Source organism: Stegodyphus dumicola, chromosome 6 (genome assembly GCF_044657685.1).
Source record: "Stegodyphus dumicola isolate Sdum_Otavi_A_Nest chromosome 6, ASM4465768v1".
NCBI classification, from domain to species: Eukaryota; Metazoa; Arthropoda; class Arachnida; order Araneae; family Eresidae; genus Stegodyphus; species Stegodyphus dumicola.
Window position 1 is genome coordinate 65,387,385 of NC_140773.1, and position 17,916 is coordinate 65,405,300.

At 33.0% G+C, this 17,916-nt stretch overlaps 1 protein-coding gene across 1 annotated transcript in view; it reads left to right on the forward strand.

Annotated features, from left to right (window-relative positions):
* Nucleotides 1-17,916, forward strand: part of LOC118185065 (ras-like GTP-binding protein Rho1) — a 724,791-nt gene that overhangs the window by 427,391 nt on the left and 279,484 nt on the right. Inside the window, exon 2 of the mRNA XM_085818447.1 lies at nucleotides 12,917-13,045. Within this exon, the coding sequence (XP_085674573.1) occupies nucleotides 12,950-13,045 (96 nt within the window). The 5' untranslated portion in view covers nucleotides 12,917-12,949. The remainder of the gene's footprint in view (nucleotides 1-12,916; nucleotides 13,046-17,916) is intronic.

Here is a 17,916-nt window from a genome sequence, read left to right on the forward strand (position 1 = left end):
ATATTTTTTTTCCATACAGCGTTGTCGTTGTTTGCTTTCAAAATTATTGTGTTGGTTATCAAAATTCGTTAAAGTTTTACAAAATTTGAAATAGATAATAAAACAAATTCGAAATTCAAAATTCAGGCATCCGAGTGTCCATGTTCGGTTGGAGGACTACGCTATTCAAAATTTGATTGCTCTAGGTAGCATTGTTTTTTCATAATGCGAGAAATATTCATGCAGATTCTTCATTATTTAGTTTCTTTAAATATAATACAGAGCGATAATATTTGGTGGCAACAGTTTGGAAAGTGGAACGACGCAAAATGTGTTTTGAGACTAATAGCCCTTGTGTCTAACGCCTTTTTGGGCTAAAAAGGAAAAAACGTATATGCCAACACTTAACGCTACATCGGGGAATTTTAAACGTACGCTACTACTTTGCTTTTAGCATTTTTGTAATTTTGCTGTCGTAATATATATGGTGTAAATACGAAGAAACTGCTGCTTAATATTAAAGAGACAGAATATAAAATAAATTGTTTAGTAGAAGGGAGTGTAAGAGCAGACTGGTAAACTGCGAGCTCAGCGAGATCGTAAAAAAGCTTTACAAAAAGTTCTGGCCGACCGTTAAAATCTGAAATCTTTTAGACCCCCCTTTTTTTTTCTTTTTTCTTAATTTTTTATTCTGATACGTTATTAAAAATAAAGACCACAATACTAAGGAGTGCTTTTATTGCTCTTTCATATCGTTAAATTTTGATTTGTTTTCATTTTTTTCAAAGTTAGTGCTAATTTAATGAATTTTAGATTAACGAATTCGGCGATTTAAAAGCAATACGTTGCCACGGTTCAAAGCGACAGATGTAATTGTTTCAAGTTTAATCAGAAAAACTCAGTAGTTTAAAAGGAATGTTTTCCCTCTGGATAATGTGTAAGGTATTTCTCTTCCAAATGTTTTAAAATATCAGAATCCGTTGCCATTGCTCGACATAAAATATTTTTTTTCTTCTACACGCCAGTTGTTGCCATTCGACGAGGCATAAACTATTTTTTTTTTCAGATTTAATCTGTCTGTTACCGATTAACAAGCTAAGCAAATTAAAAGCACTAAACGAAGTTCTTTATATCTCTTAATATTACAGATCTTTTCTTTATAGTTAGCGAAAGTACAGAGCTTGAAACAGGTAAGCTTGCATCAGACATTCTTGAATTATCTCTCATCTTATTTCTTTCACGTTAGTATAAGTCATTATTACAACACAATATATACTAGATACATACAGCTTCGTAATAGCTCCGAATATCCCTCATTTTTGTTTATGAGATTTTCCCATAGCATTATCATTACTCCACGCACTCAGTATTCGATACAATCAAAGTGAAGAAAAGTAGAAAACAAAGAATGAAAAAGGAAACTATTTTTTGTACAGAATTTCATCACACGCGGCAAGAAATTTCAAAATAGATACCGAAAATCTCTGATATGGGGATAAAATCATTTTGAAGTCATCAAGCACGTAGAAAATCAAACGACTCAATCCAGAATTTGTACAAGAAGCTTTTACAGCAGATGTTTCGAGATCAGGGATTACGAAGCTTAAGGATATTTTGTCATTAAATAAGATCGCCAAGCAAAGCAACTAAAGAAAACTATGTTCTCTTAGAAATTGCAAAAGAAATAGAAAGTAACTCAATGTGGAAAAACAAACGTGACATCATCAAATTTAAAAGAAAGGGGAAAAAGGGAGGAACTTTCTTATCATTGGAACAATAGGTTACAAATTTTACTGTAGTTAACAGAATTGCAGTATAATCAGACACAGGAAAATGATAAATCCATTTAGGATTTAGGGTTTTCCATTTAGGGTTTCACTCGACTGACATTGTATATACAATTATTTAAAGATTTACCTATTATTAACGATTATTTTATTTTTTAGTTGAATAGCAAATGTGGCTTACATTGTAAAAAACTTGTTTTCGTGGACTAATTGGGAGAATGTCCGGGTAGCAGTCGGAGAAGTCTAATATTCGAATCCTGGAAAAAGCATTGCCGATTTTTATGTTTCCTGCTCCAATAAACACGTAATCGTTCTACAACTGGCATCTGAACTAAAATCTGGGAGAAGTTAATTCGTCACCACTTGCATTTGGTAAATGGTTACCCCTCCTCCCAAGTCACTCTTTAAGTGAAGGAAAATTAATTTTTTTTTCTTTCCTTATCATGAACCTTCATGGTGTAACTAGAAGCAAATGTGGCTAAAAACCCGAAGGTCCGGTGTTCGTATCCCATCGAAGGCATTTTGCTGAATTTTTATATTTCTTGCTCCGGAATAAAAATAATTGCTCTACAACACATATTATTGTTCCATAGTCTAAAGCCTAAGAATTATGTTACGATAACTTATTACTTAGTTTCTTAATAAAAATAAAACTTAATTATTTTATTTTACCATTAGTTCTGATTCTTAAATGATCTACTTTATCGAATGATTTTATTTCGACCCCTTTTTGGAAAAAGAAAACATGCTTATACACGCTTATACACGGAAATAACAATTATAGGAGGAAATACTCGATTGTAAAATCATTTCAGAGAATTTCAATGTATTCTTTCCATTCTAAGCAAATCTCCAATCGCTTCTGATATATTTTCTAGTTCAGAACGACCTTAAAAGTCTCTGTAACACGGTTCAATTTTATTCACTCCACTGAAATGCGAAATTTGAATTGATCAATGTTTGTAAACGTCCTCCTGTACACGTCTAGTTTCATAAAATCTAAGGCAAAGAAATCGAAAGATGCCAGATTTGGTAAATACAGAAGGCATAAATTTCAGGAATCTCTTCCAATTCAATGATTTGGGAGAACAATATCAAAATAATTACGACCAATATCCTCACAACACTGTGGTACTCCGCATATTTGCATCAAAAAAGATGAAATATACTAGATTTCATCTTTTTTGATGAAATCTAGTATATTTCATCTTCATATTCTTATTCTTTCTTATTCTGCTTAAGGAACTGCGAAGAACACAGTGACTTGTTGAGCGACCAATCGCTTAGTTCCAATATCAGGAATAGTACATTCAATAAGGGTTAACTACCCTTTATGTTACTCAAAATAAGATGAACAGGAGGCCCTTTTCTTTGGGCTTACAACAAAGCCTCCACTTGGGCTTAAAAATAAGAAATAAGCGATAACTTTTAACTAACTAAAAGAAATTGCCCATGACTTGGCATGGGGTACCCCATGCCACCCTGTTAAACAAAAAATGGCTTCTTTTTACTATTATGTATTCCGCGCGCTTAAAGTTTGTTCCTCTGAATCTTTGCTTACCAATGAACTTAATTATTTGAGAGCAGTTGCGATTGACCGCGGATTTTTCTCCCGTGATTATTGATAAAGCCGTTAAAAATTTTCAGATTCCCATCAAAGAAGACATTCCACTGTTAGAAATAATATTAATGACCTTGTCGTGCTTCCATTTTATCCTTCTGTTAGCTATAAAATTGCACGGATTCTCCAGAAATTCAATTTTCAAGTCGGTTTCTCCCCTATTAATAAAATTCACCCTTCGATTCTAAAAGATTGCGTTCCTGTCTTGAATTCTAGGGGAATTTATAGCATATCGTGTCAGTGTGGTTTAAGATATATCGGCCAAACGAAAAGAGCGTTGAAGTTTCGTATCAAGGAACATGAATCTTATGTCAGCGAAATTAACAAGTCTTCAATAGCGTATCATAGTTGGACTTTTAACCATAATTTTGATTTTGGATTTGCAAAAATTATCCAAAAGGCTTCTTCCATAGGTGAATTGAATTTTCTTGAGGCTTTTCACATTGACAAAGATTTAGCAGGTTTAGTTAATGATTTGAAGTTCATCCTAATGCCTTTAAAATTCTACTATCTTAATTCAGTTATTTTTGCCGATAGATGGCGTTACCTCCTCGCGTTTGGTACTACCAGAGGGTATAAAAATCCGTGCAGTGGTTGCTTTCCATTATTTGAAGTTCAGATTTTGAGCGTAAGGTGCATTTGCCCCTCGCTCCCTATTTTAACTTCGCTAATTTTTTCATGCTCGATCAGATAGCCTGGCTCAGTAAAAGTAGGCGGCCAGTGCAACTCTGGTTAAAAATCTAGTTATAACCACGTGCAGTGCTGATAAGGACCATGTGTTTCTGTGACTCCTTCTCTTTTATTTTCTTCTTTCTAGGTATTTCTTTCTCCTGATGAAGAAGGACCTTTAGCTGCCCTCGAAATCGATTGAGTGTTTCATTATACCTACGCTGAATACAAGGTTGTTTTTACGATTTTGATTGTCACATTAGCGTGTTTCTCTTCTAGTCTAGTTGTAAAGTTTATTTTCGAAGTTATTGAGAAAGCTACATTTTTGCGTATGTAAACATAATTTTGAACACCAGTAAGTTATTTGCACAGAGTTATTTGCTGTAAAAATGAAAATAACTTATTTTCTATTTATTTGCATTAATAACCTAATGGCATTATAAAAACAGCCCATTTCATTTTATAAACGGCATTATCGCAAAGAAATGCTCTTACTACTTTTCAAAACATCTCACATCATAACTTTTTAATGTTTGCCAAGTTTTCTTATAATCGTATGTAGTGTAAACCCATTTAAGTATAAATTATATAAAAACCGCAGCAACGAAAAATAAAATGTAGTTTTCATAATATGATTCATGGGTAAAGGGTTCCCACATTAACATGCAATGCTTAAAAATAAATTTGTTTAGGAAAAAGAGTGATTAAAAAGAAGCTGACAAACTATTTAATTTTTTTAACAGAAGTTAAATTCTTCCGCTATATGGTAAAATGTCTCCTTCTTTGTCAAAGGTTTTCTTTGTGCGCTAAATGACAAAGGTTCTTTACATAGTAAACTATACGTATTGGCTCCACGAGGACAGCCAGGCGAATCATGATCTCATCCTAGTCTTTCAGTTAATTAATAACACCAACACAAAGAAGGTTTATAATACTTTTTTATAATAGTTCTTTAGCCTAACAATATAAACACGTTAGCCTCACAATACGGTGTAGTAAGAGAAACAATTTCTATAATTTACAAGAATATACGAAGTAAAATTATAATACATCTAAAGTATTAAAATATGAGATTTATAAAACGAAGCTCACATACAAGATTTAGCTCAGGTTTTTAACTTAATTGCGACTAGCAAGGTTAAAGTAGATTCAAGTTATTGGAAGCTGGGAGGAAAAATAGAAGGCACGATGATTAGCAGCTTTTGCCAAAGCTCTCCCTTAAACTCAAGAACTGTATAATTATATACATTAACTAATTTGCCTACTAGCGAGAGCAGACGAACGCAGAATTGGCAGTAAAGTAAAAAATAATTAGATAACTAGTTAATAAGCATAAAAACCTACAATTCACTTTGAATAAAAAATCGTTCCGTTAGCCTTTACTGTTGAACTGATAATTCACTAAAATATTATAACCTTTTCAAATGAAATCTATTGGAATAATTTTCAGTGCATGCAGAGCACAAGTTTAAACAGCATAATTACTGTTTTGTGATAATTAAATTTGATCCATGTAACGGATGTCTTATAGAAAAGCAAATTATTCTGCATATTAGTATCCAAACTCAATATATTCCCAAATGAAGATTCCATTTCTTTCTGAATATCTACAGCAGTAAGAGCTTTCAAAGTTATAACATTCCAAAGATGTTCTCGAATTTTAATGCGTTGTTCTATTTTTTCCTTCAAACGACCAGTTACGAAAGCTGTCTATCGATTTGTAGAAGACACAATAACATGTCTGGAGAGTATTTCACGCTAAAGAGTTATTATTCTGAGTAAATTACTCGACACCTGCTTCTGTCACGCTCTTTTATTCACCCCCGAGGCAGATTTCTCAGAGTCTCCACGTAAGATACAAAAATGACATTTTGACTCCAAGTGTCGACCTAAAATCAATAGCAGGTTCTGAAGTTACAGGCAGTTTCTGAAAAGTGACTGAACTTCTCTTTATAAGAATGCGCCTTAGAAAGAGTTGCATGAGGTCAGGCAGTGAGATGTTTCTTTTATGTATTAGAGTTATTTGAACTGTATTTCAGTAATATTATTGGAATAGAAAACATATTTCTTTGCTATTTTTTTAAATGAACTTAACCTGAAAAAATAAGTTAAAAATTTATTATTCAAATCTTATAACCAACTGCTTAAGCAAAGGGAAGTGAAATGGCGTTACTAATAAACTAATTATTACATTTTGTAAATATGTATCAAGGTAAAAATGCTAAAGCTTTACTAAAAATAACTGTTTCACATTAGAGATATAAGGGAAAATTGATAACGTTTTGATAAAAAATAACTCCTGTGTGTTGCATACATGTAAATTATTGTAAATTACTAATATTTATTATTTGCAACGCAAAACACTACATTAAAATATACTTTTAATCTAATGATAATTTGTTATTCTTTAATTTTCGGCTCAGTTTTGACTCAGTTTAAATAAGACTTCACGTTCACGTCGTTATATTCTTCGTGCACACAAACATATCTTACCATCAATTATATTTCTCTCGTTTCTTTGTTCTTTCTCCAAACTTCATGTAAACCCTAAGCCTCCTGAAAAATAACTATTGAAACAACGAACAGAAGTATAAAGATATTGTAACATGCAAAGAAGTAACATTCAAAAACGATAATAATGACGCTGAGCCGGAGCTGAGGGCCATGAGCGAAGCATTATATTTTTGTTGGATTTACAACTCAAAGAGAAGATACTGCAAAGTAGAAAAGTAGAAATATATATTTGCTTCAAACTGTCTCATTCTTTTTCTTAGCAACGCTGCATGCAGGAAATATGACCTTGGAAGCATCATTTATGAACAATTAATGAGGTAAAACGACATTTCGGAGAACATTGACTTTTAAAATTTTAAGATTTTTAAAATGCTACCAAAATGGCAAAGGAAACGCTCAAGAATGACAAATCGCAGTGCTCTTTTCGTTACTGTCTCGGTTTCTGTAATAATTTAATTTATAATTTTTTTTTTTTTTTTTTTTTTTTTTTTTTTTTTTTGTACCACTGTAAAATCAATACAGTTCTGATATAAAAAATGAAGCAACTTATGAAAAGTATGTTAAAGTCAAATGTACCAAAGCATAAGTTTTACTGCAGAACAATTAGCCAGTGGTACCATATATATTATACAATATGCAGCTAATGTAATGCACAGTAACAATCTTTGAGCTATAAGAAGAATGTCATGTATGACAAAATTTAAGTAAATGGGCAAATACATAAGTAATACAAAATCAGTCATATATGGCAAAATATTCAATAAGGACAGACTAAGGAAAAACGCATACTTCAATAATATGCACTATAAAAATGATATATAAATGCAAATACAAAATATAAAACCAAAGCTGAACGCTTGGAATATGCAGTTAAATTACAAAGCAATAAATCATAGTTTACACTTATAATACCTTAACGTATAGTTTCGAAAGCAAGCCATCATATATAAGTGCTAACAAAAGCTGAGGCATGAGAAGAAAGATGAGCACTGGTTTAATTGTACTTGCATTTGTTCTGTTTGGCTTACTCAAGACGTTTTTGACACAGCAATTTCATTTTAACTCAGTAGCTTTCCAAAAATGAACACAAGAAGTAAGTGGCAGTCGAAGACATATTGGTCACGATCATAAGTTCTGCCGCATTTGTAAAGATTATGCTGTAACTTAAAGTGATTTAGATACTCCACAAATGTAACAGGCCTGTAAAAGTGTAAGTAGTATTAGGTCAATCGTGGTGGCTGTTTATTTACATTTTAGTAGTATAATGAATTAAGTCAGTTGGTGCATCAGCTTCAATGTCTTTTGCCCAGAGGGGCCGGAAGGTAACTTTATTTTTTTGCCGAAAATTTTTCCTTTCTGCCCGTTTGCCGAATTGCTTGTTTTGGAGTAAAATTTCTAATTTAATTGCAAAAGTCGTTTTGACTGTTTTTAATTTTAAATATTTTTTTTTTATTTTAGAATTTTTAATGAAGACATTTTGAGTTTTTATGTATTTTTGCCTTGCCACGAAGTGATAACTATATTGATTCAATGAGAAATATATCTCTAATGAAATTCTAGTAAATAAGCTTAAATGAAGTACAGCCAAAAATGTGTATAATTTCACATGCTGTAAGAGAAAGTCATATGTAGTGTTCGCATCAGATATTTTATATGAACATTTCTACTTTAAACAATAAACGTAAACTTTTGAAAGTCTTATTTTAAAACGCTTAACCTTCTTTAGGTTAGGTTAGAGAAGTCTAAACAACGGGAAAGAACATTTAGATTTGGATTTCGGAATTTCGAATCTTTTGAGAGATTTATGGGATTCGCATGTTATATGTCTTCTAAAAGGGGTATAATTTTTATACTGTGACACTGTCATTTTTTAAATTTTTTCTTATATCTAAATTTGATTTAAACGATTTTATTAAACTTTAAAGATTTAAAATGATAGCACGAGGAGATTTTTTTAAGGACAAGAAGTAAAGTATTAATATTATTTTTGCAGCCGTGTTTCAACAAACTGCTGTTCTACCAATTTCGAATCTTTACAATTATTTCTTAATTTATACATCATGTGAAGTGAAATATCAATAAACATTTCTCAGTACGAACATTTTTTTTCACATTCGTGAAACACAACATGTGAATCCATTTTCACGTTGTCTAAAATAAAAGTGTGCTGGCAATTAAATAGTTAAATTTGTCCAGTAAATATGTTGTGTTATTTGGATTTATGATAGAAGGTGGTATAAAGTAAACACATATTATGCCAACAGTTATTATGCAAAAAAGCGCTTATAACATGACCTCTTTTTTCAACTATATCGTTTATATCTCTCGTGGGAAAAGCTAAAGTTTCCAGTAAAAGCTGAAAAGAAAAGAGCGGGATCTAAAATCATTATTAACTTATAATAAGAAAACGAATGATATAATGACACTTGGGGGGGGGGAATGTAATATATTCAATTCTGGAGGTAACCAGAGTATAAACAAAATACTTTTAAGATATTTTTTTTTCTTATAAACCTCAAGCCTTTTTCTCAGAATAAACGAGTACAATGAAAATTTTACTCTTACCTTTAAGAAAACATTTAATAAAATAAAAGCTTTTGCCAAGAAATTTTGAACGATATAAAACGCATCAATCATGCCACTCACTCATAGGTGGAACAGTCAAAACATCGATTCCTCTTACTCCATCGATCCGCTCCTCAAATCGACTGAAAAGGAATTTTTACTGGCTTAGCAAGAACCCAAGAAATTGAGCGATAACATATTCCCTCTTAAACTTTAGTTTCGCCTCCTTTTTGCCCGTGTTTCCGTTGTAAGGATGGACGGATACTGGTACTTATCCGCTTGGCACTGCTTGATGGATGTTGGCAAAAGTTTTGGAGACGATTTTCCGATGCAAAATTTGCTGATACGTCAGGAATAAGTAGCACCATCATCGGAAAAAGATATCCCATGGCGTTTTGAAAAATGAGCGCCTGAAATTGATTCTTACCTGAAACTTATTCATGAGGTTTATGAACGTTAACATCCATAACTCGAAAGGCATCTACGGTTTCGAACGCAAAATTGCACTTTCGCAGAATTGAACGCTCTCGGCGAAGGTAAGCTGAGCGAAGTTGGTCCTAGATTGTTGAGTATGTCAAGCACTAACGATTTCGTAAGATATATTGAAAAACCTTATCAAATAATATTTGCCAAGATATTTTGAAATATTCGAAAATAATTTTATACAAAAAAAATTCGTTTAATGTATAGATAAATTTACTATTATACATGTGCGACAGACACTTTCGGCTTGCTTGATTTTAGTTAAAACACTCTAAAAAAGAATAATAATGTTATAACAACATTCTTAGTCGAACGGGAATAAAAATAATCGTGGAACGGCTAATAATTGCGGATTTTTAATCAAAGCTGTGAAGAGAAAGTTCAATAAATTGAAAGCAATCATTCTGCAATCTGCTACTTTAGCAGAGGCACTTCAACGTCACTTTTTGCTCTCAAACAATGTCTCACAGCTACGACTGTTATCAAAGTCTGCTGTGAAATGAAAGTCGATTCATGTAATTTTCTTAAATTCCCTAATTCCCTACATGTGGTGACGACACATGGTTACGATCACAAATAAAGAGAAGGTTCCTATGACCCTGAAGCGTCTTATCTAAAGTAACAGACTATAACATAGGGAAGGCAGAAACAGTAAGACCATTAATAACCTGAAAAAAAAAACACTTTAGTTGAGAATTAAATAACAACTTTGTAAAGGATTACAACAAGCATTTTAATTCATGTCACCTTTTTCAAGCTGTCATTCAGGTGAGCTCTGTTTGAAGCAAAGCAAAATTAATGCATATTTTCTGATGCTATAGATTAGTGTTTCTCAACCGCCGGTCCGCAAGAAATATTTACTGGTCAACGAAATATCCAGCTATCTGTTTAAAAGTTGTGCCAATGGGTCGAATTATTAAACTTAGCTGTCCGCGAGAACGTACCGAAATATTTTACCGACCCTTGGAGTAAATCCAGTTGAGAAACACTGCTATAGATGACTTTCCTCAGTAAATTCACTGAAATTGTTTGAGTTTCCTTTCGGGTGTAATCTTTCAGTTCCTGTATAGCGTGAAGTCGGGGGGTGTAGACCTTAGCCTTCAAGTATTCCCGTAGTAAAAAATAGCTTACCAATAAATTAGGAGAGCACAGAAAGCCATTCACTGTCACCGAAAACAGAGAACACATGTTGCGGAAACAATCAAACGGGGGTTTGTAATGGACAGTGAGACTGACAAACATTAATTTTTGAGGTAGCATCCTTGTATTCTCTGTTGCCTAATATAAGAAGTTCTTGTTATTGAAATATTTCTTTATATGAAAATGAGCTACGTCTTACATTATCATGTAATCCATGAATTCCAGCATTTGTTTGATTATTTGCAACATTTTTTGCAAAATATAATGCAGACATGCTCGATGCTCTTCCGGTTAACGCTGAATCATAAGTTTTTAAATTGTGCTACTAAGTGATATGTTTTTAACCGCGCTACCTGCAAAAATATCGGCATGGCGCCAGATTCAAACAATCTAATTGTTTCTGTTCCATACTGTATGTATCATTTCTATATAATTGCTTGTACGTGTTGTTTTCTAAAATTCTGTTAATATTCTGGTGCAATAATTTTATGGGTCCTTCGAATTTTATTTTTAATTAAGTATGTTATCTAAATAACATACATCAAAATGTCTTCTAGGTGTATCTTAATTTAGCGCATGCAAGAAGAAAAATTAAGAAAGAACATAATTGCCTCTAAATGGGGGGGGGGCATTACTTACTCCTTCTAATCAGCACAGTAACATACTTACTTCTCTTTCGGATCCTTGCGCTCTATCAACTGGCGTATGATTACATTTAATTTTCTAAAATATTTCCTTCATCTTTTTTATTTTAAAATACTTCATTGTTAGTTGCTGAGCGATCTATTTTGTCAGAGAAACGTTTTTATACCAGTCAGATATTCCTAACAAACTTTGTTTAAACTACTATTCTCCGCCAATCCATGGTACGAAGATAAAAAAATTGTAATGACTAATTGATTCATTTGATCGTTAAGGAAGGATATGTGCGAAACAGTTGTAAAATGTTCGTTATTTATATATTAGCACAACCACTTTGGCGTAGTTTGATGAATTTTTTCGTAAAAGAATGATGGTACATAATTCAAAATATTATTTATTATATGCATTAATACACATTTTATGTTTTGATTGGATATTTATCCTGAGATTCAATCACTAAACCTATTTCTAACCGTGTTTGTGTCATTTATTTTGGTGGAAATCTCGTGGTTATAGATTTAAAAAAAAGGATTTAAATTATTTACGATTCCTTCAGCGATTTTGTTGCAAAATACCGTACTCCAGCACAAATTGTACTACAGTTTCTTCCGCTGAAGTCAATTCTACAAGTGTATTGAGCTTAACAAAAAAATTAATCCGATTTGTTCTTGGAAAACTTTGGAACTTGGAATAAGAGGAACAAATACGAAAATGAGAAAAACTGCAGATTAACAACCAAAGGATTTTTATGAGCATGATTGCCACAGTTTGATAACAAACTAAAATTTTGATGACCTCAGCAAGTGGTTGCGCTGATATTTGTACGTACCAAAGAGTGCTTTAGCGTCACATAAAGACAATCTATATTTAAATTTGGAAACAATCACTGTGAAATTTTGTATTGTCATCTCAAATACATACATGCCTAAACTTTAAATAGCGACAGGTCAAAAACTAGTTTCAAAATCTGATCTCAAACAAAGAAATTTGAACAAACAGAATAGTTAGAAAAACTAATAATATTAATTTTCTAAAACCCATAGTGCTTTAAAACTTTTAGCAGAAATTCATTTACAGTAAACATATAACTGACATACAAAGGGTGTAAATAAAAAAATTAGACTTTCATGTCTCATGTGGGGCCTTAATTTTCACAATGTATTAATTCTAGTAGGGATTTGACATTCCTAAAAAGAAATCTTTAGGCAAATTATTGTCTCGAACATTCAACGAATATCTAAATAGAATGCATAAGTATACGGCGATTAAGAAAGCTATTAATTGTCAAAAATTATGTAATTATGTAAACTTGGAATCCAGCCAATTAAATTCGGAGTAACCAAAAAGCTTAAAACCTGAATAACAAATTGAATCTACTGGTAGCTTTTAAATGTTATTTTTGGGCTGCATCTTGTACGACATAGATGTTTCTACTTTTTATTTTATAAGCTCATTAAAATCCAAAAATGTCTGTATGTTTTTAACAATATTTGCAATAATTCAGTTTTTTTCTTAGGTGCTGATTATCCGGGGATGAATTGAGTAGTGCATGGAGGAGTGCTCGTGCAAAATTGTGCTTGTTGGCGATAGTCGATGCGGAAAGACCTCCCTCATACACAGATTCGTTAGCGATAGTTACACTCAGGTAAGCTTTTACATCCTAATGCACGGGGGTATTATAGCAGAAGTATATCTTTATGCGTCAGTTTTGAAATAAGTCTAACTTTATATACGCTCTGGTTGGACGTGGAAAATTTTGTTTGGTATACGACATTTGTTTGAATACGAATCGAGTTCGAGGAATTAACATTGTGTACACTACCGTTGTTTATATATACGTTTGGTGCTGTCGAATACAAAAAAGAAAAGTACACAACTAAGATGTTATAACAGTTCCATACACAAACTTCAAACGTTTTACGGCTTATTGTTTTTGAATTATGAGATATATACATACATACATACATACATTCGTATGTACAGACGTCAAGAAAAAAGGAGGCCCTTATTTTAAATCCATTTTAATATCCGTTTTAGAAACAAACAGTCTTTTTTTTTTCTCGCACGTACTGACGCAGTGTAAAAAAATAGTTCAAATACATTCGGGAACAGTCAAAATGGATACTTCCTTTGAAAGATGATACCGAAAATTTTTCGTGATTACAATAATCTCCTTACTTTGTACAAAGAAGTAAAAATAAAGAGATTTTATAAGATAAACTTTTATTTAAAATGCATAAAATAATTAACTAAAGGGATAAATATAATTTATCATATGGTTTAATGGGCATAAGTTATTAAATAAATCTATCCATACAATTCATCTACAAATTTTTATCACAGGTGACGCTGTTGATGAATTTATTAAGATAATGCCTCATAATTTTGACATTGCAATACTATTATTCGATTTTAATATTTATTTTTCCACGCTTTTATTATACGTGATATAAAACTGTCGACAAATTTTGAGAGACATTTAATCTCTAGTTTCCATTGAACTATATGACAAACTATTTGTTTTTGTTCATTAATTATTTTATGAGTTTTAAATAAAAGTTTATTTCAAGAAAATTTTTACTATTATTTTTTCATTTCTATAATTTTAATGTTAAATTATTCAACTTGAAGTAATCTTTCCACAATGAATAATCACTTTTACTTCCAAAGATTCTATTACCTCCAATATTCGAAAATATTCATAGAGTTAGCCGAAAAATAAGAAATTTTCTTAAAATCAGAAAATCTTTAAATCAGAAATTAAAATTCTCTTAAAACTTGATTAAAATGTTTTTTTCTCTTTCTATTCGATAGTGCAAACAGTAAGATTCTGAAAGTTTTAGTTTGTCATTAAACGAAGGTATGTGCGAAAGATCCTTTGAATATTAAATTTAAAAAAAAAATCAAAATCAAATATCTTCACTACATTGTACTGACATTCAGAATGAGTGTGCGTGCAAATTTTGAGCTCGATAGTAATTGAGTAGTTCAAGTACGGATGGTAACGTTTTGAACATAGTAGCCAATATGAGCAAGTTAAATATAAGCATATAATGCTCTTATTCGCCAGATCAGCATCCGTATGGAGAATATGCAATTAATTAATGATAGCAAAATGGCTGCCCATTTTGAGACATGAACGAAGTGAATTTACCTGACTTCAGATTACATAAAATAATAATTGAAGAAATAAATTCATCAGAAAATGAAATGCACTTTTCAAGGAAACTTAAGGAAACTGTTTGGAAACGGTCGTAGACACTTGGCCGACAACTTCTTAGCCGACAGGACGCTTAACCGACAGGACATTTAGCCGACACAGACACCTAGCCGGCATGGACATTTAGCCGACAGGACACTTAGCCGAGATAGCCGACAGGACATTCAGCTGACACCGACACCTAGCCGAGATAGCCGACACCGACACCTAGCCGACAGGACATTTAGCCAACGACAGTTAGACGACAGGACATTTCGCCGACAAGGGCACTTAGCCAACAGGACATTTAGCCGACAATGAGTCTCGCTCTTCCCAATGCTTTCAGGTTTCTAATACTTACACATTTTATTCCTACTTAGCTCAACAGATCATGCTACATTCATTCCCGTATAAAGTCGTTTTGCTTCTCCCACTAATGAAATTTCCTTTCCCTGTCAGGAAGTAGCGTGATTCGCCCTACTCCTCGCCGCACTGGAACTACTTTTTTTCCCCTTGAAATGATATTTACACCCTCAGAATGCTACTTACAAGTTAGGGCATCGTATGTTTATTAATCTGAGATAGGACTCCGGCCCAGGAATTCATGCTTCGTGGCCTGCGACCACCTAACAGAAGTACGTTAGGTTTTTCTAATTACGCCAAACTCAGAGGGCTATCTGCCTAAATGGAAGGACTTTCTAAGACGTTACACATACACGTTACATTCATACACATTAAACATGGGGAAAACCACGAAAACACACAGGCAGCTAGTCCGTTCGCTCGATTCGAAATTCGAGCCGAACTACCAGTGCTCGGCGACTTTACCGCTCGGCCGCTGCTGGGCCTAACAGAAAAAGAGTGACCGTTTTACTTAATATATAACCAGTCTTTTCCAATTAAAATTGCTTTTTTAGGCTAGACCTTTATAAATGTGTTGCTAGGAAATGAGAAGAATGTTCCAAATTTGAATACGGATGTATTGTTCAGAATTGTTCCGCTGTTTCAGAATCGCGAAAAGTTTTAGGGAAAAATGTTTACAAAGACGAGTCCAATACCGATAACTGATGTATCACACTGGCGCGACGTTATCAGTTCTATTGAAATACAGCCGTAACCCTCACATGATTATATGGCATATCGGTAAAAGCTGGATTCCGAGAGACGGAAGCGATGCAGAGGTGACCAAAAGCAGGCCAGTTACCGTCACATTATATGAGTTGTTTATTTTTATCTAAAAAATGATTGCATGAACTGCCGATTATAGAGGTCACAAATAATTTAAAGCTTTTCTTGTCTTAAAAATTCTCTTTTCTAATTGTTTTTAATAAAGAAATAAAATATATTTGCTAAACTAACCCTTCATCACCAATGTTTCTATAAAAAGTATTATTCAAGAATAACAATAATTTTTATTGCATTATTCAGATTTTTCGTTACAGGGAAAGGAAATTTCAGTAGTGGGAGGAGCGAAACGATTTTATAAAGGATGGAATGTAGCATGATGTGTTGAGAAAAATAGTAATGAAAAATAAAGGCATTAGAAATTTGAAAGCTCTAGGAAGAGCGAGATTGGAAAATTAATATCATTAAGTACGCAAGAAAAATTATTAATGATGTAAAAAGTGTTCAAAGGAACCCAATTGGTTAAATGAAGAAGCTTTACGGACAATCTTTACTTAGAACACGGCAATTCATCGCGAACTTCCTGAAATTCAGTTGTACATTGCTGAAAATTTCTTTATGAAAATTCCATGTGCAAAACAGCACAATTCCTGTATTGAATTATGGCTATGAAAGTAAAAAAAATTGCGAAAAGCTGCTTGCAGTACTACGTCACCTAAATTAATTTTTGTTTTGATCAATCTCATTATTGCTGTTATGTATTTATTTGTGTTCATGTTCTTCTTGTCTTTTTGCTACGCATTATAATTTCGTATGTATTTTAATTGTTATGTATCAGTATTGTACACTCAAATGCTCATCCAGAAACTGTTTTTGGGAAATAAGGCATTTCTTTTACTGTCAATAATTGCTATTCTGTCATGTTCATATTCCCTGATGAGAAATTTCAACACTTTTTCAATTTGGCCAATATATATATACCAAACAGAACGATATATATCAAACTGCGCTAAATTATATAAGATCTAAAAGCGCATATGGAATCTTTAAGAATCGAAAAAGGAATTTTACTGATAGGTGAAAAAATGACTTGAATATTGAACTTCTGGAAAAGTCGAGTAATTTTGTAACTAAGAGTAAGTTTAAATAATTATTGGGTACATGTGAGCTAAACATCATTGTCAGCTTAGTGCGCTGTTGACTAAATGTCTTGACAGTTAAATGTCCCGTATCTAAATGCCCTGACGGCCGACTCTCTGCGTCGGCTAAATATCATAAATATCATGTCGGCTAATTGTCCTTGCCGGCTAAATGTCCTGTCTGCTAATTGTCCTTGTCGGCTAAGTGTCCGTGTCAGCTAAATGACTTGTTAGCTAAGTGTCCGTGTCGGCTAAATGTCTGGTCTGCTAAATATCTGTGTCGGCTAAGTGTTCGTGTCGGCTAAATGTCCTGTCGGCTAATTGTCCGTGTCGGCTAAGTATCCGTGTCAGCTAATTGCCCGTGTCAGCTAAATGACTTGTCAGCTAAGTGGCCGTGTCGGCTAAATGTCGTGTCGGCTAAATGTCGTGTCGGCTAAATGTCCTGTCGGCTAAGTGTCCGTGTCGGCTAAGTGTCCGAGTCGGCTAAGTGTCCATGTCCGCTAAATGTCCTGTCGGCTAAGTGTCCGAGTCGGCTAAGCGTCAGTGTCGGCTAAATGTCCTGCCGGCTAAACGTCCGTGTCGGCTAAGTGTCCATGTTGTCTAAATGTCCTGTCGGCTAAGTGTCTTGTCGGCTAAGTGTCTTGTCGGCTAAGTGTCACGGATCCACTTGGAAAACAGTTTAATACTGTTAAATGACATAAAAAATACTCAAGTCTTTTATGTACTCAAACGTAAAAGAATTTTTCTTGTTATGTACTCAAACGTTAAAGAATTTTTCTTGTAAAATACCAATTATAACTTAAGATTCGCCGCATCTGCATTGAGCATGATGGAAAATAAGTTAAATAAGAGAGATTTTTTTTTTTTATTTGTGTATACTATGTTAATAAAAATATATTCCATCGTGATTTATCCTTGTACAATTAAAAAATAATGAGATACGAAAAAAAAAGTTTTGCCTAAAGAATTTCATTTAATTTTCCTGGTATAATTACCTAATTGGTACCATTTTATGATAGCATTCTCTCTAGGTTGAATTTGAGGAAATGCTTA